General features: G+C 39.5%; 1 protein-coding gene across 1 annotated transcript in view; it reads left to right on the top strand.

The window, feature by feature from the left end:
• Window positions 1–24,276, top strand: part of SPTB (spectrin beta, erythrocytic) — a 97,946-nt gene that overhangs the window by 26,682 nt on the left and 46,988 nt on the right. Inside the window, exons 6-13 of the mRNA XM_063439023.1 lie at window positions 1,387–1,467; window positions 3,488–3,603; window positions 7,067–7,179; window positions 8,084–8,271; window positions 11,087–11,204; window positions 11,824–11,982; window positions 22,550–22,852; window positions 23,545–23,695. Of these exons, the coding sequence (XP_063295093.1) occupies window positions 1,387–1,467; window positions 3,488–3,603; window positions 7,067–7,179; window positions 8,084–8,271; window positions 11,087–11,204; window positions 11,824–11,982; window positions 22,550–22,852; window positions 23,545–23,695 (1,229 nt within the window). The remainder of the gene's footprint in view (window positions 1–1,386; window positions 1,468–3,487; window positions 3,604–7,066; window positions 7,180–8,083; window positions 8,272–11,086; window positions 11,205–11,823; window positions 11,983–22,549; window positions 22,853–23,544; window positions 23,696–24,276) is intronic.

Raw genomic sequence — 24,276 nt, forward strand, 5'->3', positions numbered from 1 at the left:
ATATAATGATTTTAAATATATGCAGAATTTGATCAAGGTGTGTATATCTATAGTGGGTATATGTTGCTATGGTAACCCTATTATTATTATTTATTATTTATGTAGCGCCTGCATATTCCGTAGCGCTGTACAATGGGATGTTGCCTATTCATTCTGAAATAAAATTCATTCTAAAATATGTAGACAACCAAATAAAACTAAATAAGTGGTTAGTTAATAAAAAGGGAAAGAAGAGGAGAAAAAGAAGGGGTAAAGGAACGGTAGAAAGAGAGAAAGGAAATAGAATGATATATATATATATATATATGTGAAATAGAATGATATATATATATATATATATGTGTGTGTTTTAATTATAAAGAGAGAGAAAAGATAAATGAATAATACATATGATGATTTGGTTTTTGATCCCCTCTATTATGATTATACAAGGTATGAAATGACAAATACCACATTCTGATGTTTGAATTTATGGGGAAAAAACATTTGCGGGACGGCCAAGCAAAAACCATGGCAAAATATTGTGCGATTTTTTTTTTTTTTTGCACAAAGCCTGCTCTATCAGTGAAGTTTTAGGATCTGTGACCAAGCTTTGTGTGACATGGCAGGATTGACACTTACTGTAGTACCATACCTCTCTATCCACTCAAGGGATGGAATGTGGAATGATATGACGTATGTGTTAGTGTTATGGAATATAGAATAAGGGCTGATGGACCGGCATATTGAATGACAAGTCACGTGTAATCTATATCAAATTAAATTTGACATATGAGATGATGGGATTATAATGATCATGCTAAGTGTGATAAATTATTTCACAATATGAAACATAAAACAGAGATTGTAGGAGAGAAAGCAACAGGTTTCTAAAGAGAAAATGTGAGACTGGCAGAGTAGAAGAAAAATTATATTGTTGTTCTATTATTTCACAGGTAGTCTGTAGGATTAGAGATATATTTACTAAACAGTGAATGGTAAACTAGATGTAACTGGTCAGTCATCTACTCAGAAGATCATTAGTATTGCTGGTGGCTTTAGAAGCATTTTTATAACTCTCAAGGAATTATACAAAGCGTAAGGCAAGGTTGTCCATTTGGATAAAAAAAACAGTTTTAAGTGAATGAACAGAGATACTATATCTATTTTTTTATTATTACATTATTGTTTTGAGTCTTTTCACAAGAAATTAATTTTAGGATTCTTTATTAATATTAGTGAGAAGACTGCTAGCCATTGTCATGTTTATAAATATATAACTTATTGAAATATTGAAATTCAGAATCATATTACATTTTAGGTACCGCTACTGTTTGTAAAAATGAAAACTCATTAACATAATTAATTGATAATACTTAAAATTCTTATTCTTTATTACTTTTATAGATACCCCAATGTCAATATAACAAACTTTACATCAAGCTGGAAGGATGGGTTGGCATTTAATGCTTTGATACATAAACACAGGTAAGATATTTTCTGTGGGAATTGGGTTAAAAATAAGCAAACTTCATTTATATGCTCATATAAACGATCTGCTAAACTTACACTGTCTTTGTTTTTTGCATTATAAAAGTTAATGGGAATCTGTAGAAAGTAAAACAGCATTACTCACATGTGAAAATCATATATGTAGCAGTTGGTATATTTGTAGTGAAAGAGAGGTGGGTATATGATGTTTTATCATGTTTAACTCCTAAACTTACAGCTTTGCCGCCAGGTTTAAATGTTGCGGCTGAGGCTATGGAAAAGGGCTCAGCCATTCTATAACAGGAATGGAAATAGAGAGAATAACCTAAAGGGAATTGAGAGTGAAAGCTAAAGAAGGGGAACAGGTAGAGATAACTAAGGTGGATAAGTGAAAGATAACTAAGAGAGGGGGACGAGTGAGAGATGACTGGGAGGGAAAAAAGAACTAGGAGAGACTTTGGAGAGATAACTAAGTGGGAAGTAGAGGGGCATATGCATTTTACTTGATGTTCATCAAACCCAGTCATCATAAGGATTGCACTTTACAAACATCTAAAGAGGCTGGACTTTAAATACTTTGAAGTACCGTTCCTATTATGCTTAATTAGCTTGTAAGCTTGTTTGAGAAGATCCCATGTGAGAAGATGATTTGGCAACTGACTATTAGGGAAGTTGGGTTTTAGATATGGTTCAGATAGGTTTAATATATATTTAATAAATTAGATAACTTTTACAGATGATTGTTTGATGATGTCTTTGGCATGAGCCAGTCACATGGGAATATGTATATAGTTTGAAAATGAGTAAAAAGTTAACGGTTTGCAAATTGTGATTTTCATGAGATCGTTCTTACTTCAACAAGGTAGGCCATTTCATGAGGAATAGTTTGTCTACAGTCTCAAATACTCTACTGGTACAATAATAATACACATAATGACCAAATATGCATAGGCATCACAATACCGTATATGTATTATAAAAAAACATTGGTTTTAGCTAGCTTTTAAGGAGAAATCCATAGGTGTGACATTAAATACATTTTTTTTTAAAATAGACCACGACAAGTCCTAGTAGCTTCCATGGGAGATGGTGCACACTTGAGAACATCTCAAATTTGTTCTATAGAGAAAACTTTTCCAGCACACCTGAAATGATAATTCTCAAATTACTTTTCTCTCTGGTCACCTCTGCCCCAAGAAAATAGATCCCATAGCATGTTTTCCTCCATCTACTTTACCTAATAAGATAATATTTGCTCACCTGGAAAGCAAAGTGTTAAAATATTTTGGAAGCATCAACATAATTACTCTTGGAACAAAAAAATATGAATTAACAAAGAGTGAAAGAGGGGCCAAGAACCGAAGAGAACGCAGGCAAGGCACGCGTTGTTATTTGTAGCAGGGAGAACGAACCTTCTAACAACAATGTGAAAAGTCCACGAAGATAGAGGTGATAGCTGGTCGCTAATTTTCCATTCATGTCCAATTTAAAGTTTCTTGTTTTATTGAACTTATAAGGATAAAATTGTGAGTAGACTTTAAGTAGTATCGAACCTGCAACTCTAAGATACTGCCACTGGAATGCTATCCACTCCATTGCCAGATATAGTGGAATGTATGCTTATTTTATTGTTAGATTTCAGGGACACATAGGGCTGTTTAAAAGTATGTGTACTATGTGTTTAAATTTGATGTACTATGAAAGTATGCTCACAGGAAGAATTCAGAATGTTCATGTAGCTATAACGTACATCAATCAGTAAACAGAATTAGAATGGATAGCATGGACGGGTTAGGATAACAACCCAATTGTATTGTTTACTATATGGAAACACCGTAGATGGTGCTAATGCTAAAAATAATATGTCTTCTTTTCAACCAGATATCTTACTTCCATTACTTATATACAACGTAATGGTTAACACATTTAAAGATGTATAAATTGTTATTACAGTAGTAAATGAGTCTATACGATCTATCCAATAATCTGCCAATCATAATAATATTTTATGTTTCAGGCCTGATCTAATAGATTTTGAGAAACTAAAGAAATCCAATGCTAGACATAACCTTGAGAATGCCTTTAATGTGGCCGATCGACAGTTGGGCATAACGCAGCTTCTTGACCCAGAAGGTAAGTTACAAGTTATATATATATATTTATTTATTTATTTTTGTCAATCTTTATTTATATCGTGCGAAAAAGTAACAGAGTTCTTGGTGATCCACAGTAGCTTCCACAACATAAAGAAAACATGCTGAATAATAGCAGTACTATGGCATTCAGATAAATCACACATTTTTAGTTTTATAGTATGCTTAGTTAAACGTGTCTGTTACATGAGTATCTCTGATTGCCTGCAAGATGTACAAAACTGGTAGACATGTTATACACGTTTGTTAGATGAGGGAAGTGAATTATAAAAGGCGAGTAGGCCTTCCCAACTGACTATTCGTGCTAATTAGTAAATTTGCTCAGGCTAGGCATGGCTGTCTAGACACATGTTACTGTGCTTAGATTTTTGTGCTACGTAAGTTAATTGTACGGGAACTGTGAAGGTTTTGTCATGGTAAGTGGCAGCAGGAGCATGAGTGTGTCAAGACCTATGCCTATTATTAAACTAAGACTAGAATTATTAGCTACAAAGTGTGTAGCATACCGTCAATAAGGTGGCCCAGGATTACTGTGAAAGTCTACTGGAGCTTTGCCAATTGTGTTGCCTGTTCCATCTGGTCTTGCAGCCTGAGACCTCTGTGGTATACCTGCAGGCAGATTTGCAGTGTCATCTGGCTGTGGTCTGCTCCTGCCTCCCACCGGCGATCGGTATCAGCTTCTTATTGTTAAGTCTGGAGATTACCACGCTGGCGGTCCCCGGCACTTTATGGGTCCGTTACCTGTGCCCTCGGTTTTGGCTCCTTACGGCCAACAACGGGAGTCATGGGGAAGTTGGTCTGTCCAGACTTGGGGGCTCTGAGGCAGTTGTGGGGAACAGGCCCGATCTGTGGGCAAGTAGGCAAGGGCTTCTGAGGTGATCCATTGCTTGTTTGCCTACTTGAGTATCCTGGATAGGGATGATAGTCAGCATGTTGTCCTGTGGGCATAGCTGCTTGCAGGTAGGCAAAGTTGTGTTGCTCATCTTTGGTCGCATTGCTGCCATTTTGGTGCCAGGGCGGGGGATGCACAGTGCCGAGTAGGCTTGATGGAGGTCCAATGTTAGGCGGTGATTCCCTCCAGTGGGGACTGGGATAACCCCTTGGTCCATGGAGAGGGGGGGGGAGCGGGACCCGCGAGACATGTCGCAAGGCTGTTGCACGGCAGCCAGGCTCACAAACAGGTCGGCAGCAGTCTGCCCTGCTCTTCACCCTCATAGGCCGCAGACCCCGAAGTCTCGTATCACCCCCTGGGCCTCCGAAACTCCCGATCTCGGGGACCGCGGTGGCTCCGACAACTGCCTGGACACATGAGCTTATTCCTGGACTCCGATATAGACTTTAAGCTTGGGTATTTCACCAAAGGAGACCACATCTTATAGGAGCCTTTTATATTATGGGCTGTCTGCTTTTCAAAAATACGCTTTTTTAAAGTCTAATTTGGCCTTTATTAATTATTATCAATATTGATGGTAACAGTTATAAATGGCTGACCTTAATAATAAATTTATTCGGTTGGTATGTGTATCTAAACTTTATACATATATATTTTTTTGTGAACCTAGCATCACTAACAATACTAAAAGGTAAAAATAAGTGAGGAATTGGTTTCTTCATGAATGTGTTGTTTCATCTGGTTTTAAATACACAGGTCACAATTTGTGTGAATAAGTTTGCCAAGAGAGGCATTGTAAAGAGAGAACAAAAGATGACTGAGAATAGAGCCTTGAGGAACTCTAACTGAGACAGGAAGAGGGGAGGGTGTTATTAGAAAAGGAGACACTAAATGAACTTTGGGAGAGATAGGACGAGAACCACGAGAGGACGGTGTCACAGAGACCGAGGGATTAAAGAGTTTGAAAAAGGAGGACATGATCAACAGCGTCAAAGGCAGCAGAGAAGTCAAGAAGAATTAGTATAGAGTAGTGGACTTACGATTACATCATTTGTTACTTTAATCAGAGAGGTCTCAAAGTGGAGGAGGCCGATTAAATAGGGATTGAGGAGAGAGTTGGAATTGAGAAAGCAAGTCAGACTGGTGAAAACAAGTTGATCTAGAAACTTTGAGGATGAAGGGAGCAGGGATATGAGACAATATTTGGAAAGGGAAGACGGGTCAAAAGATTACTTTTTTTAGGATGGATACAACAGCATGTTTAAAGGGAGCAGGCACAATGACAGAAGAAAGAGAGCAGTCGTAGATATGCGTTAAGGGTAGCACAAGACAAGGGGAAAGATATCTGATAAGTTAAGATGGGGCAGAATCAAGTGAACAAGCGGTGGAACAAGAGGAAAGGAAAAGCTCAGCCACCTCCTGTTCAATAGCCGAGGAGAAAACATGAAGTGTAGGAAAGACACAGTCTAAGTGTGGATAAGAGAGAGGTGCTAAGGTGGAGAATTCTTTCCTTACCGTTTTAATTTTGTCAGTAAAGTAACATGCAAAGCTATCGGCTGAAAGTTTAATTTGGGGTTTAGCCATAGCAGGGTAAAAAAGAGAGTTGAAGGTATTAAAGAAACACCTGGCATTGTTGAGAGGAAAAGTATGATTGTTTAGCAACGGCGAGGCCTGCGCTGTACGAACGCAAGATGAATTTATATTTATTTATATTGGAGATAGTTTGACAAGGGGAGCGTATAGAATTAACCCCCTAAGAACCAGCGATGGAATAATTTTTGTCTAGCATTCCAGCCTTTGAAGATCTTATATTAAATTGGAATGCCACACTCATGTAACAGTGACAGGACCATATACATCTGCAAATGCTAAATAGGTAGAACATTCCATTCTGACATGGGATCACTAGGGGCAGCATACAATATAATCACTCCTTAAGTGGTTAATAGATGTAATAGTTTCGCAGCTGAATTTCATCCCGCACCTGGGAAGGACTAAATATATTTGCGGTTATTTTGTAGCCAGCACATCATCTGTTTTATATTTCCAAGCCTGAAGCACATTGTTCCCCTCCTCCTGAAATTCCTTCTTTTAAAGAATTCTCACACCTGTGCCAAAATTCATCATCATCTTTATTGTGATATATCACATCAATGCTATTAACACGGTTTTTGAAAATAGATGAAGTTAACAATCATTTTCTAATTATTTGCATTAGTTGACTTAATACTGATGTAGTACAAACAACTACTTAGAGAGTTTGAGCTCGCCATTGCTGCTGAACTAAGTAGAAAAATGTCTAACACTCCTTTTTGTGAAAAATTAAATTAATTAATTTGCTGTTTTGCCAAAAAAGGATAACATTTTTTTTACAATAATGAGTGCTGGACATTTTTTCCATTTATTATTGGATATTCTACTGGGAAGGCGTAGGTAGAGTCGTATAGAAAGTGGGTGCTCTCTCATCGCTTGATTGCTGGTGTACTGAGAAATGTGGGGTATAATTGCGAAACGTAGCACTGTGTTTTTTTTTTATAAATCTGTTTTACAGACGTCTTCACTGAAAATCCAGATGAAAAGTCCATTATTACCTATGTAGTAGCATTTTATCACTACTTTTCCAAGATGAAGGCATTAGCTGTAGAAGGCAAAAGAATTGGCAAGGTAATTTCGTACCCCGACCTATCTCCTTACCAATTGCTAAAACTGAAGTTTTAATGTGTGAATTTGGTGGTGTTCAATGCAGATTTGGTGGTGAAAAGAAGGCAATATCAAAATGTGTTGATTTGGAAAAGAAATTGTGGAGAATTCATAAGAAAATTGGCAATTTATGGGCAATATATTATCCAACTTTGATGTTTATTCAGCTTGCAATTCCCTTGTAAATTCTCAAAAATAATCACAGTTTAATAAAGCACTTTCAGTTTTTCTTAACAGTATCTTTAGAGTTGTTTACGTTTCAACTATGTGTAACCTGCAAATCTACTTAATAATTCTATCTGATCCCAAGGTTATTCCTTGTGCTACTGGAGCAGCCAGCATGGTTTAGCTTCACCAAATGGATGGAATGCACTCGTGGTAGAAATAGTTAATGATATTAGGTTATATGGAATGTTCTAAAGTAAGGGGAATTTTTGACATGTGACAGATTCACTTTAAACTAAAAACAACATTTATTTTCTTTATTTTTTTAATACACATTTGGTGAAGGTTACATAATGAAAATATTACTTAAAGCTTTAGACCAAAATTGCACAATCAAAAAAAAAAAAAAACAACAAAAAAAAAAAAAGTGTAAAGAAATCTCGAAATTAGCTATTTTTCCAAGGAAATATTGTGGCCTAAATTTTGATATACAATTAGCATTTTACTGAAAATCACTGTTTTGTAAAGAAACCCAGTGTTTTTCTCTGAGAATATATATAATCCTTGAATGTTTTGAGACTTTGCAGAATTTTGTATTTGTAAAAGCAATGGACCCTTCTTTACATATTAATTCTTATTAAGGCACATTATTGATTTTAAATATTCAGTTTAACGTGAATTGCTGTTTGCTTCTATTGTTGAGGTTTTGGATGGCGCCATCGAGACAGAAAAAATGATTCATAAATATGAAAGACTTGCCTCTGATCTGTTGACATGGATTGAACAAACAATCCTGGCTCTGACGAACTGGAAGTTTGCTAATTCTTTGTTGGGGGTTCAGCAACAATTACAGTCATTCAGTGCCTACAGAACCACAGAGAAACCTCCCAAGTAAGTGACTGTGATAGCTAGCCTAACTGAGTAACCAAATCTAATTTGGTTAACATTTTATTGGAATTAGCCAGTTGAATCTAAACCATCCTTTTCCAATTTGGAAGGTTTACTGGATCATAGCAGAGTCCCTAATTTGTCAAACAGTTCCAGAGCATCTCCCGGTCAGGCATTCCATGTGTAGGATGGGTCCAGGCAATCCCTACTGGACTCCTAATTTCAGCTGTGAGCCAGAGTGGGCATCCAGGGGGTCACCATAACCCCTTCCCTTAGTGATAATAGCCCTTTTAAATTCATGTCCTTTGCATAGTGATAATAGCCCTTTTAAATCCATGTTGAAATGGGGTTCTGTGACACATGTAATACTCTGAATTTTGTCACTATGTGATTTATAGAACACACTATGTTTTAGGGTTGGACATGGGCCTGGATGGATAGCTTAAGTCAACAGATGTAGGAAGGACCATATCATTTGACCTTGGGCTGAAGCCCCTGGTCTTTGTGCCACCTAGTAACACCCCTGGGGACACTCCAAACATCATAACCCCTACAATGTAATGTAGTTTTATATATAAATAAATAAATAAATAACAAAATATATTTATGGCATTGTTTTTGTATAATTAAAAGAACCCTGTAGCATTAGGAATATAAGTCCCTAGTTATATACAGGCTACAGGTTACCTTTTTCCAAGGCGACTCCCTCAGTGCTTCTCACCTCTCACAACATTATTGATGTGGCATGGGCTCCTTCAGAGTTGGTCACCAATACTCCTCATAGAGCAGCATTGGGGACCTGATGTGCATGTCCCTTAGGAAGGTATTGAATACAATGCTTTCCTACAAGCTTCCACATCAGTAACCATGTTTTACTCAGTCAGAGCAATTGAAGCACCTCTAGTGGCTGTCAGTATGAGAGTCAGCATGTAGACATTCAGTTCCAGGATAAAGTGATGTGCATTTTGACTTTTGTTTTTTCTCACTCATTAGAAATCTATATTTCACAAATTAGTAATAGTAATCATAATATAAAAATCCTGGGAACTCATTGTTCCCCCATTAAAGGGACACTATAGACACCAAAATAACTTATATAAATAGCAGTTTTGGTGTATAGATCATTTCACTGTAGTGTCACTGTTCAATTCTCTGCCATTTAGGAGTTAAATCACTATGTTTATAAACCCGAGTCACACCTCACCTATGTGACTTGCATAGCCTTCCTAAACACTTCCTGTAAAGAGTCAGCTAATGTTTACACTTCCTTCATTGCAAATTCTATTTAATTTAAAATGTATTATCCCCTGCACTGTTGATAGCTAGCTAGATCCCACATAAGCCTCCTGTGTATGATTAAAGTTCACTTTAGAGAGAAGGCAATAATAACTTTTAAAGTAAGTTACATCTAATTGAAAGTGAAACCATTTTTTTTCATGCATGGTGTGTGAGTCACAGCCAGGGGAGGTGTGACTAGGGCTCCATGGACAGAAACAAAAGGGATTTAACTCCTAAATTGCATAGATTTGAGCAGGATCATGATCTATACACTAAAACTGCTTCCTTAAACTAACGTTGTTCTGGTGACTATAGTGTCCCTTTAAGTACGAACAGGACTCTGTTAATTATTTTAGCTTATTATTACGTTAGTAGCCTCCTTCCAGTCTGTAAGCACACATAATATAACTCAACAACATTTTAATGATTTATTTACTACAAAATGCTAATTGAGTATTTAATTACACAGTGTGGCATATTAACCAGGGGCAGGTGTTGTTTACAAAATTCATGATATATCCTGATTGACTAAGAAGACAGTTTTGGTATTTGAAATCCTATCATTTGCAGTAACCTGAGATCACACAGACATTAAGACACGGGGGGCATATGGTTAGCAATGCATTAACCTACATAACACTAGTGATTAGAGGAAGCATTTAAACTTGAGGACACATTTCCAACATAACTCTTTGTACTCCAAGGGCATTTATCCCAGTGGCCAACTATGTAGGCCTGCATGGCTAACTCAAAGTATGGCTGTATCAGTGTTTGACATTTATTTGGGTACACAGGATTGACCATTCCCCGTTTCCTTAAAATCTGGTTCATACCATTGCCTTCTTAACTAAATAAAGCAATTAAGAACTCGTTGTTTTATGGGATTTTTTTCATTTTTGTAGCTGAGAAAGGCAGAGTTTTATTTTAGTATTTGACACATTACTTGACCATGGTATGGGGCATTTCCTAGCCTATCAGCCGTTTTGATTATACCTCATAGGGGAGCTTTTTCTGATTTCCTACAACATCTTCAAGACATGTAGAAGGGAGAGGAGTTATTGTGCATCCATCAACTCTGGTTCTCTAGAGAACCAAAAGGGCTATTTAATAAGGAACTGGCAAACATGGAAGTGTACTATTTACGACGATCTGATACGTTTTTTAAGAGGTGTGGACTTTTCACCTTCTTTAGATCTAGCTAAATCAGCTGAATGTTTTAGAAGAGTCTAAGTAAGTTATTAACGTGTGGTAAGACTTAATGACAATGTTAAATATCAAAAGAATTAGAATGCTTATTTGATTTCTACATGGAATTTTTCTATGTAATATGATGATTTTTAAAACATATTTTCTTCAAAAGAAAGGCTAAAAGAGGGTTAAATGGTACATGTGTAGATAAGCATCTATGAAAAATTAAGATTTTCTTTGCGCAACTGGTAGGGAAGGGAATACATTTGTATATTATGCATTTCCTGTGTGCCTTATGTGTTATGGAAATTAATGTATGTAAAATATATGTCGTCTTTTTTTTTTTTTTAAGATTTCAGGAGAAAGGAGAATTGGAAGTCCTTTTGTTCACCATCCAGTCCAAGATGAGGGAGAATAAACAGAAAGTATATGTACCTCATGACGGAAAGCTAGTATCGGACATCAACAGGGTACGTTGAAAATAATCTTGGAAAATAATCCTAGATTGTCATAACTAGAATTCAATGATATGAAAGAACACCAGGCAAGTAATTCTGTGCAAACTTTAAATTTACATTAGAGTCCAGGCACCATGTTTTTGTATTCTCAGGGTGACTACGGTGCTGACATTTGGAATAAGAACCTTTTGTTAGTTGAGAGAGCAATACAATAAGTAACGTACCAGGCACAAATTTAGATGGAATCCAAGACAGATTTATCGAAATGCTGAAAGCAATGTTTTACAAGAGGTTTGAAAAAGATTTAAAACATTACTTTATACATTTCAATAAATCTAGATTTAATCTCATTGGATTTCTTCTCATTTTAAGCTTGGCCCATTTCTACCAGGATTGCTGCGGGAGCGGAATCTACACAGGACCGGTGGCCTTAAATGACCCTGTATCTGTGTAACTGCTCTTATTTTCTCAATGAAAAGAACAGTAAGCTAAAAATGTCTGTTCCATAGGTTGTTCACACCTGGAAGGTATGAACTGGAGGATTAAGGGGCATTATTCTGGAGAGGAAAAGCAATATGATAGAAGGACCAATTGCAAATTAACATGCTGTTTTTCTCATAATCACAAACAGGCCTGGGGCCGACTTGAAAAGGCAGAGCATGAGCGAGAGACTACCTTGAGGGCTGAACTCATTCGTCAAGAAAAACTCGAACAGCTGGCAAAACGCTTTGACAGGAAGGCAGCAATGAGGGAGGCCTGGGTGGCTGAGAATCAACATCTAATTGCTCAGGTAAACTTCCTCTGATTAATTTGCTCTGTGGCATGTTGTCAGGATCGGGACAGGGATCCAACACGCAGAGTACAAACAGTAGCCAGATACGTATACCGGACCTTAGAATGGCCGGACTAACGTAAGTAGTACAGTATAGAATGGTCAAAGACAAGCCGAGGTCGAGGGTAACAGAAGACAGGTAAGCGAGAGACAAGCCGAATCAAGGGTAACAGAGATAAGCAGAGTAAGGTAAACAAGCCGGGTCAAAACCAAAAGGGATAATAGAATACACAAGCACTGAGTGACTAGAACAAGCTAGAACCACGACAGGGCAATGAGCTAATGAAAGAAGCTCTGTTAAATACCCTGTTCAGAGCAGTAACCACGCCTCCGAGGCGTCCTGATTGGTCCTGCAGCAATTGACTGACAGGTCGTTCCAGGGGAGTGTCCTGATGACTACTTCCTGCCTAGATGCTGTAAAAGGCAGTCACTCCCTCGCGGCCGGCCTAGCATGACCGGATAGACCGCGGGGAAGGGAGCCATCAGACCTTCTGCATGGAGGAACAGCTAAGTCTCTACCTCTTTCGGAGGTAGAGACCACAGGTACCCTGACAGTACCCCCCCTCTCAGATACGCCCACCGGGCGGAATGAACCGGGACGAGATGGGAAGCGAGAGTGATACGCCCTGCGGAGACGGGGAGCATGAACATCCTCTTGAGGTACCCAACTCCTCTCCTCAGGACCATATCCCTTCCAATCAACTAGATATTGTACTCTCCCCCGGGAGATTCGAGAATCAATAATAGAGTTAACCTCATACTCCTCCTGACCCTCCACCTGAACGGAGCGAGGAGGGGCTATTGTGGAGGAAAATCTGTTACATATGAGTGGTTTCAGCAATGAAACGTGAAACGAGTTCGGGATGCGTAAGGTATTAGGAAGAGCTAAACGATACGCAACTGGATTGATACGGGTCAGCACCCTGTAGGGTCCAATATAACGAGGAGCGAACTTCATGGAGGGCACTTTTAAACGGATGTTCCTCGTGCTCAGCCATACCCTATCACCAGGAACAAAGACCGGAGCCGCCCTTCTACGTTTATCAGCGTGTTTCTTGACCAACATAGAGTTGTGCACAAGGATTTGTCGAGTTTGATCCCACAACTTCCTCAAATTGGCAACATGAACATCAACCGACGGTACCCCCTGGGAAGGAGAATCCGAAGGAAGAATAGACGGATGAAAACCATAATTCATGAAGAAGGGGCTTGAATGAGTAGAATCGCAAACGAGATTGTTGTGTGCAAACTCCGCCCAAGGAATCAAACCGACCCAATCATCCTGGTGTTCAGAAACAAAGCATCGTAAATATTGTTCAATTTTCTGGTTGGTACGTTCAGCAGCTCCGTTAGACTGAGGATGATAGGCAGAAGAAAAGTTTAATTTAATACCAAGTTGAGAGCAGAAGGACCTCCAAAAGCGGGAAACAAATTGGGATCCTCTGTCCGATACAATTTGAGAGGGTATCCCATGTAGGCGAAAAATCTCCTTAGCGAATATCTCTGCCAATTCGGGAGAAGACGGGAGTTTAGGCAGGGGAATGAAGTGTGCCATCTTAGTAAACCTGTCAACCACGGTGAGGATAACAGTCTGTCTTTTAGAGATAGGTAGATCGACAATAAAGTCCATGGCCAAACAGGACCATGGTCTTTCTGGAACCTCCAAGGGTTGCAGGAATCCACATGGAAGCGTATGGGGTTGTTTGGTTTTAGTACAAACTTCACATGCAGCGATGAACTCCTCAATATCCCTCCGTAAAGCAGGCCACCAGAAGTCCTTAGAGATCAACGCGTAAGTCTTGCGAATACCAGGATGTCCCGCCATCTTGCTATTATGTAAACACTGTAAAAGTTCCAGTTGAAGAGCAGGAGGAACGAAATGACGGCCCGCAGGAGTCTGTTTAGGTGCTAGATGTTGCAACTTAATGATCTCGGCCAATAATGGAGAATGAATCCTGAGATTCGTATTAGCAATGATATTGCATTTCGGAACTATAGAAGAAAGAACTGGTTCAGGTACAGTAGAAGGTTCATATTGGCGAGATAATGCATCGGCTTTAGAGTTTTTAGAACCAGGTCTGTAAGTCAGTACATAATTGAAGTGAGTCAGGAATAAGGACCAACGAGCTTGTCTAGAGGATAAGCGCTTAGCCTCCCCAATATAGGACAAGTTTTTGTGGTCCGTCAAAATCGTAATAGGGTGTAGGGTCCCCTCCAACAAATGTCTCCACTCCTTTAAGGCTTTAATGACTGCTAACAGTTCCCTTTCCCCGATGTCATATCTGCTCTCAGGCCCAGAAAATTTCTTAGAGAAGAAACCACAAGGGTGTAACGGTTTATCCACCCCTAACCTTTGAGACAGAACAGCCCCAACTGCTGTCTCAGAGGCATCGACCTCGAGCAAGAAAGGCAGAGTCGTATCAGGATGGACTAGAATGGGAGCCGAGGCAAAAAGTTCCTTGAGAGTCTTGAAAGCACCCAGAGCCTCCTTAGACCAGAACTTAGTATCAGCCCCTTGTTTGGTCATATTGGTAATAGGCGCAATGATAGAGGAGTATCCTTTAATGAAGCGCCTATAGTAGTTGGAAAAACCAATAAACCTTTGGATAGCCTTGAGTCCTTTGGGCAAGGGCCAGTCTAAAATAGATTGAAGTTTTACAGGATCCATTTTAAAACCTTCCCCAGAAATCACGTATCCAAGAAAGTCTACCTGAGACTGATCAAAACTGCACTTCTCCAATTTGCAATATAGACCATGTTGCAGCAGCTTGTGTAATACCTTTCTGACCTGTCTATGGTGAGTCTCAATCTCCTTAGAGTGTATTAGTATGTCGTCCAGGTAAACGATAACACAATCATGCTGAAACTCCCTAAGTACCTCATTAATCAAATCTTGAAATACTGCAGGAGCATTGCATAGTCCAAATGGCATAACAGTGTATTCGTAATGACCATACCGGGTATTGAATGCCGTCATCCACTCGTGACCTTGCTGGATTCTCACCAAATTGTAAGCCCCTCTGAGATCTAACTTGGTGAAGATTTTGGAGCCCTTAAGACGATCAAATAACTCGGTAATCAGTGGGATAGGATAGGCATTTCTGACAGTTATTTTATTCAAGCCTCGGTAATCGATACAAGGTCTCAGCGTGCCATCCTTCTTCTTAATGAAAAAGAACCCAGCCCCGGCCGGAGAAGAAGACCTCCTGATGAATCCCTTTTCTAAATTCTCCCGAATATACTCCTCTAGAACCGAGTTTTCCTGAACAGACAAAGGATATACATGGCCCCTCGGAGGCATAGTGCCGGGTAGAAGCTTAATCTTACAGTCAAATGACCTGTGTGGAGGCAAAGAATCGGCATTCTTCTTGTCAAACACTGCCCTTAAGTCTAGGTAAAGGTCTGGTATTTGTCTTTCTGTGGACTGAGTAGGATTCTCCGGTATGTTAATATTAGCTAATGGAGAAACCTTGCACAAACACCGATCCTGGCAGCCCTGGCCCCACGAGAGTATCTCTCCTAACTCCCAATCGATAATAGGGTTATGTTTTTTCAACCATGGGTACCCCAGAACTATGGGAACGGAAGGAGACGAAATGAGCAGAAGAGATAAATTCTCCACGTGTAGGATACCAACATTTAAACTAATGGGTATGGTTTCACGAAAGATAACAGGGTCTAGTAGTGGTCTACCATCTATGGCCTCAACGGCCAAAGGTGTCTCCCTTAGCTGGGATGGGAAATTGTTCTTACTAGCAAAGGCTTGGTCGATAAAATTCTCAGCAGCACCGGAATCTATCAATGCCATAGCCCTTACTACTTCCTTCCCCCAAGTTAAGGAAACTGGTAGCAGAAGCCTGTGATCTTTATAATCAGGAGTAGAGGACAAAATAGAAACACCCAAGGCCTGTCCTCTAGAGAGACTTAGGTGCGAGCGTTTCCCGGGCGGTTAGAACAGTTCGAGAGTAAATGACCCTTTGCTCCACAATACATACACAAACCCTCTCTTCTCCTGTGCTGTCTTTCCTCCTCAGAGAGGCGGGTATACCCTATCTGCATAGGTTCAGTAAGCAAAGATATCGTGGAGTCAGGACTTGGAACAGCGGGAGCTAACCTAAAAGAAGGTCTCTGGTTCCTCTCTCGAGTGTTCTGTCTCTCTCTTAGACGTTCATCTATACGAGAGATGAACGAAATTAAATCCTCTAAATTCTCAGGGAGTTCTCTGGTAGCAACCTCATCAAGGATTACATCAGATAGGCCATTCAAAAATACATCCATATACGCCTGCTCATTCCACTTGATTTCTGCCGCCAGAGACCTGAACTCTAGTGCATAATCCACCAGTGTTTGGTTCTCCTGTCTCAGGCGCAACAGTAATCTGGCTGCATTAACCTTTCTACCTGGAGGGTCAAATGTTCTTCTAAAAGCAGCTACAAATGCGTTATAGTTATAAACTAATGGATTATCGTTCTCCCATAGTGGGTTGGCCCATCTCAGATCTTTCTCAATGAGTAGGGTGATAATAAATCCTACTTTTGCCCTATCTGTAGGATAAGAGCGAGGTTGCAATTCAAAGTGGATACTAATTTGGTTTAAAAAACCACGACACTTCTCAGGAGCCCCACCATAGCGTACTGGGGGGGTAATGTGAGAAGAAGCACCCACTGTGGCTACCTCTAGACCTGAACCGACAGGAGAAACAGGGGTATTACGTATCTCCTCTGGTGGGTTATTGGCACAAGCTAATAGAGCCTGTAGCGCAAGCGCCATCTGATCCATTCTGTGATCCATGGCTTCAAACCTAGGATCAGGAGCAGCCAGCTGACTGTTTGTACTTGCAGGATCCATTGGCCCTGTCGTAATGTCAGGATCGGGACAGGGATCCAACACGCAGAGTACAAACAGTAGCCAGATACGTATACCGGACCTTAGAATGGCCGGACTAACGTAAGTAGTACAGTATAGAATGGTCAAAGACAAGCCGAGGTCGAGGGTAACAGAAGACAGGTAAGCGAGAGACAAGCCGAATCAAGGGTAACAGAGATAAGCAGAGTAAGGTAAACAAGCCGGGTCAAAACCAAAAGGGATAATAGAATACACAAGCACTGAGTGACTAGAACAAGCTAGAACCACGACAGGGCAATGAGCTAATGAAAGAAGCTCTGTTAAATACCCTGTTCAGAGCAGTAACCACGCCTCCGAGGCGTCCTGATTGGTCCTGCAGCAATTGACTGACAGGTCGTTCCAGGGGAGTGTCCTGATGACTACTTCCTGCCTAGATGCTGTAAAAGGCAGTCACTCCCTCGCGGCCGGCCTAGCATGACCGGATAGACCGCGGGGAAGGGAGCCATCAGACCTTCTGCATGGAGGAACAGCTAAGTCTCTACCTCTTTCGGAGGTAGAGACCACAGGTACCCTGACACATGTTAATCAATCAATGTTTCGCATGCATCACCATTGCTTGTAAAGTGGTTTGTTCAATAGCAGGGCAACAGTGGCAGCAGTTTCAAAAAAGTATAATTCTAAAACAACCAGCATCTCAGTAATGTTCCAAGAGCCCAGAGTTCCAAAATTCCCTTTTATTGATGGTAGAGGGTAAAACAACAAATTTGTTTGGCTATCAATCCCTCTAAATGAAACCAATATGAAAAGGAACGGTTGATGTGAGGGTGATTATACACTATAGAAACATAGAAACATAGAAACATAGAAACATAGAATGTGACGGCAGATAAGAACCATTCGGCCCATCTAGTCTGCCCAGTTTTCTAAATACTTTCATTAGTCCCTGGCCTTATCTTATAGTTAGGATAGCCTTATGCCTATCCCACGCATGCTTAAACTCCTTAACTGTGTTAACCTCTACCACTTCAGCAGGAAGGCTATTCCATGCATCCACTACCCTCTCAGTAAAGTAATACTTCCTGATATTATTTTTAAACCTTTGTCCCTCTAATTTAAGACTATGTCCTCTTGTTGTGGTAGTTTTTCTTCTTTTAAATATAGTCTCCTCCTTTACTGTGTTGATTCCCTTTATGTATTTAAATGTTTCTATCATATCCCCCCTGTCTCGTCTTTCCTCCATGCTATACATGTTAAGATCCTTTAACCTTTCCTGGTAAGTTTTATCCTGCAATCCATGAACCAGTTTAGTAGCCCTTCTTTGAACTCTCTCTAAGGTATCAATATCCTTCTGAAGATAGGGTGTACAGTACTCCAAGTGAGGTCTCACCAGTGTTCTGTACAATGGCATGAGCACTTCCCTCTTTCTACTGCTAATACCTCTCCCTATACAACCAAGCATTCTGCTAGCATTTCCTGCTGCTCTATTACATTGTCTGCCTACCTTTAAGTCATCAGAAGTAATCACCCCTAAATCCCTTTCCTCAGATGTTGAGGTTAGGACTCTATCAAATATTCTGTACTCTTCCCTTGGGGTTTTACGTCCAAGATGCATTATCTTGCACTTATCCACATTAAATGTCAGTTGCCACAACTCTGACCATTTTTCTAGTTTACCTAAATCATTTGCCATTTGGCTTATCCCTCCTGGAACATCAACCCTGTTACATATCTTAGTATCATCCGCAAAAAGACACACCTTACCATCAAGACCTTCTGCAATATCACTAATAAAAATATTAAAGAGAATGGGTCCAAGTACAGATCCCTGAGGTACCCCACTGGTGACAAGCCCAGGCTTTGAATATACTCCATTGACTACAACCCTCTGTTGCCAGTCACTCAGCCACTGCCTTACCCATTCAACAATATTGGAATCCAAACTCAAAGATTGTAGTTTATTGATAAGCCTTCTATGTGCAACAGTGTCAAAAGCCTTACTGAAATCTGGGTAAGCAATGTCTACTGCACAACCCTGATCTATAATTTTAGTTACCCAATCAAAAAAATCAATAAGATTAGTTTGGCATGATCTCCCTGAAGAAAACTCATGTTGTCTCTGATCTTGACATCCATGTGTTTTTAGATGTTCAACAATCCTGTCCTTTAACATGGTTTCCATCACTTTCCCCACTACTGAAGTAAGGCTTACTGGCCTATAGTTGCCCGACTCCTCCCTATTGCCTTTCTTGTGAATGGGCACATCATGCGCTAACTTCCAATCTTCTGGGACTACTCCTGTTAACAATGATTGGTTAAATAAATCTGTTAATGGTTTTGCTAGTACACCACTAAGCTATTTTAATAGCTTTGGGTGTATTCCATCAGGTCCCATTGACTTATTTGTCTTTACTTTTGACAGTTGAAATAGAACCTCTTCCTCTGTAAACTCACGTGTAATAAATTACTCATTTATCCTTTTTCTTAACTGAGGTCCCTTTCCTTCATTTTCATCTGTAAATACAGAACACAAATATTCATTGAGGCAGTCAGCTAGACCTTTATCCTCATCTACATACCTTCCTTCTTTTGTTTTTAATCTAACTAATCCTTGTTTTACTTTTCTTTTCTCATTTATGTATCTAAAAAAAGTTTTGTCCCCCTTTTTTACTGACTGTGCTATTTTCTCTTCTGTGTGTGATTTGGAAGCTCTTATAACTTGCCTAGCCTATTTCTGCCTAATCTTATAGGTCATTCTGTCTTCCTCGCTCTGGTTTTTTTTTATAATTACTAAATGCTAACTTTGTTTTTTACTATTTTGGCCACATCTGCGGAGTACCACAGTGGTTTCTTGAATTTTTTGCTTTTACTGACAAGCCTAATGCAATTTTCTGTTGCCTTCAGTAGTGCAACTTTTAAATAATCCCATTTCTTGTGGACTCCATTTAAATTGCTCCAGTCTGATAATGACTCCTTTACACATATTCTAATTTTAGAAAAGTCTGTTTTTCTAAAGTCTAAAACTTTTGTTTTTGTGTGGTGTGACTCAGTCACTGTTCTTATATTAAACCACACTGACTGATGATCACTGGATCCTAAACTTTCACCTACAGTAATATGTGATACCAAATCTCCATTTGTTAACACTAAATCTAGTATGGCTTCTTTACGAGTTGGCTCCTCAACGACTTGTTTTAGAGACAATCCCAGTAGGGAGTTTAGAATATGTGTGCTCCTGGCACAAGTAGCTATTTTTGTTTTCCAATTCACATCAGGAAGATTAAAGTCACCCATGATGATAACTTCCCCCTTCATTGTCATTTTAGCTATTTCTTCAACTAGTAGATTATCTAACTCTTCAATTTGTCCTGGGGGCCTATAAATCACACCTACAAGAGTTACTGTGTGATTACTAAATTCTAACGTAACCCAAACGGACTCTATGTTCGCCTCACTAACCTTTATTAGGCTAGATTTTATGCTATCCTTCACATACAGGGCCACCCCTCCCCCTTTCTTGTCTTCCCTGTCTTTTCTATATAAAGAGTACCCTGGTATTGCTATGTCCCAGTCATTTTTCTCATTGTACCATGTCTCAGTAACAGTGACTAAATCTACACTATCAGTTGCCATTATTGCCACAAGTTCATGGATCTTTTTCCCTAAACTGCGAGCATTTGTAGACATGACTCTAAGGTTATCATTTTTTAACACACTTGCTACAGGCACCTTCTGTCCTTGTTTTGGGGGACAATTGGATTGATGTTTTATCACGCTTTTGCCCCCCCTCCTAGTTTAAATACATCCTAGCAAAACCTCTGAACTGCTCACTGAGAACATTTGTTCCCTTTTGAAAAAGATGCAAACCATCTTTTTTGTACAGTTTATTTCCATTCCAAACAGAGCTACCATGAGCAATAAAGCCAAATCCTTGCTCCGGACACCATTCACCAAGCCACAAGTTAAAGTCCCTAATACGCATCCGCCTGTCATTCTGAGTGTTATGCACAGGCAGAACTTCAGAGAATGACAGTGTGGAAGCAACCTGCCGTATATCATTGGCAAAAACACTAAAAACTTCCTTACCCTCTGAAACCTCATTGCAAGCCAAGTCATTTGTCCCTAAATGGACAAGTACATCCAATTCCCCTTCCTGCTTTGCTTGCTTAACAATATTACAGATACGTCTCCTGTCTCTGTGAGCAGTAGCTCCAGGAAGACACCTCACAAGACCACCATTGTCCATCTCCACACCTCTTATGATGGAATCCCCCAACAACAACTGCTTTCTATTAGGCCTCACCATGGTCTTCAAGCCTCTCTGCACAACACCACTAGCCTCAGTGCCTCTCTGCACTACACCACTAGCCTTAATGCCTCTCTCCACAACACCACTAGCCTCAGTGCCTCTCTCCACAACACCACTAGCCTCAGTGCCTCTCTGCACAACACCACTAGCCTCAATGCCTCTCTCCACAACACCACTAGCCTCAATGCCTCTCTCAACAACACCACTAGCCTCAGTGCCTCTCTGCACAACACCACTAGCCTCAGTGCCTCTCTGCACAACACCACTAGCCTTAGTGCCTCTCTGCACAACACCACTAGCCTCAGTGCCTCTCTGCACAACACCACTACCCTCAGTGCCTGTCTCCATGACACCATTAAACTCTGAAAGTGCAGAAAATTAATTATGTAGAGCAACAGACTGTGCAATATGCCTTTTATCCACAAGTCTACCAGATCCTACAGTGATCCATCTGCCATTCCTAGTATGTCTCTGCGGCAGTGGCTTTGCAGCAGTTCCAGGCTGAGTTTGTTTACCAGATAATTTACAAATCTCAGACTTCAAAAATACAATCTCCTGCCGCAAGATAGAGAACTGTCTACAGATTAGACAACAACCAAACCTCCAAAAAGTGGAACGCGAAACAAATGCATAGCAACTATTATACTGAACTAAGTCTGCCATTCCAATGAGGTAAATAATTTAAATCAAACTAATCTTAACTTTTTATTTATCCTCCTGTATACCTCAGATTACCTCCAGTTTATCTCCAGAATATCTCCAACCACACACACTTAGAAGCAGCACTCTCCAGAATATCTCCAACCACACACACTTAGAAGCAGCACTCTCCAGAATATCTCCAACCACACACACTTAGAAGCAACACTCTCCAGAATATCTCCAACCACACACACTTAGAAGCAACACTCTCCAGAATATCTCCAACCACACACACTTAGAAGCAGCACTCTCCAGAATATCTCCAACCACACACACTTAGAAGCAACACTCTCCAGAATATCTCCAACCACACACACTTAGAAGCAGCACTTAGATGAAGCAACCAAGCTATATTAGCCAAGCTAATGACAACAACCCTTATATACTCCTAAAATCACCTCCCACTAGGAATGTTTAACACCTGGGTAGCTAATTTAAACAGCAATCAAGAGCAAGTAGCTACCTAATCAAATCAAATGCCTTATAATTACCAACAGGAAATGAATTGTGAAACATAGGACCTTCTTCTATTCATGTTCTAAATCAACATTCTTGTGACTTGAAGTTACCAAGAAATGTTGGCTGTAAAAAGAAACACACTTGCTTTCTATGCACTAGTTAGATATCACACACAGTTTTAAGGGATGTAATATTTGTTCTTGTCTTCTACAGGATAACTTTGGTTATGATTTGCCATCGGTGGAAGCCGCCAATAAAAAGCATGAAGCAATTGAGACAGACATTTTGGCTTATAAAGAGAGAGTCCAGGCTTTAGTAAATGTGGCCAACGAGCTGGAGAATGAGAGATACCATGATATAAAACGGATTAATGCCAGGAAAGATAACGTTGTTCGCCTCTGGCAATACCTTCTAGAAATGCTAAATGCTCGGCATCAGAGACTCAACATGAATTTGGAGCTACAGACCCAGTTCCAGGAAATGTTGCACACTGTTAATTGGATGGATGAAATGAAAGTAAGGAAAATCAATAATCATGGCTTTAAGATTACTCTGAGTATAAATGACTTGGGGCATCAGTGGAATTTTACACTGTGTATTCTATTCTTTGACTTTGTGTTGTCTGTCACAAAGACATTATATTTTTTCACTTGAATACATAAGGGAAACGTGGTGATAAAATATAGTAAACTGTACAATAGAATGTTGACAGATGATGAAAAATAGAATACTAGAACAAGAACCTATGATATGACATTACTTTTAAGTCAGTTGCTAAGTTTTTTAATGGTTGGACACAAACAGAGTTATTTACTAAAGTGAGAATTCAAAATGAATTTCAAATGTAAGGCCCGACTAGCTGAACTAAAAGCACAGCTGGCTTAGAGAATTTTAAAATTCACTTTGAATTCTCACAACTAATTTTCCACCAATTACTTATAGTTCTGATGTCACCTTTCTTCAAGGGTTTGTAACTGGCAAAATATTTGATAGTTTTATGAAGGTGTATATCGGAAATTCAAACGTTATACAGTTTGATTCTTTCAACAGATCACAGATGGATACTGTAGTTACAATGGAGAGAAAAGAAACATACATTCTACACAGTGTTGATATTATGAGGCTACCAGTTAATGTTATAGCAGATTTTTACTTTTCTATTCATAAATAATATGACCACAAATCATATTTTCTCTTTTATGCTATAGGTTGGTCTATTATCTCAAGATTTTGGGAAACACCTTGATGAGGTTGAATATCTCCTTCAAAAGCATGCTTTAACTGAAGCTGACATAGGGGCTCAAGAAGACAAGGTGAAATCTTTTAAGACGTCAGTGCTTAAGTTTGTTGGTGGAGATGGTAAGTTGGTAACTGCCTTTTCTTTGACATTTTTAACACAACGCAAAATAAACAAAATCAAGAATGGCATCAACACTAGGATGACTATTACATATATTGCAGATCACGAATATAATATCTACACAATGTAACCAGTGGCATTGCTAGGTACCAATAAGACCAGAGGCTTCCCTCCTTGTCATAGCCCTTCTCAAATATAGATTTAAGCAATCTAGAAACCCTGCACTCTATCATGTCCACTGTCTACATACTCAGTACTTATTATACCATTATATAATGGTCAATTTGACAATTTTTATTCGTTTTGCATAGGGCGGTACAAGAGATTAAACATACATATCCAGAGTCTTAATGTCGTCATACAACATTCATCATTCCTTTTGCATCACCATCTTTTCTAGCTAGGAATGTGTCCCACAGTACCTGGGTATGCACGGTGGCTTTATTCATGTTTAGCTGTCTGCCTGCCATACCTTCATAAGACCAATTTATCGAAATTTGATCACATATCTTTTTATGATGGAATATGTTTGGATTTCCAGAGACATGTAACCAAAATGTTTGCTGCCATTAAAACTTGG

Source organism: Pelobates fuscus, chromosome 13 (genome assembly GCF_036172605.1).
Source record: "Pelobates fuscus isolate aPelFus1 chromosome 13, aPelFus1.pri, whole genome shotgun sequence".
Taxonomy (NCBI): Eukaryota; Metazoa; Chordata; class Amphibia; order Anura; family Pelobatidae; genus Pelobates; species Pelobates fuscus.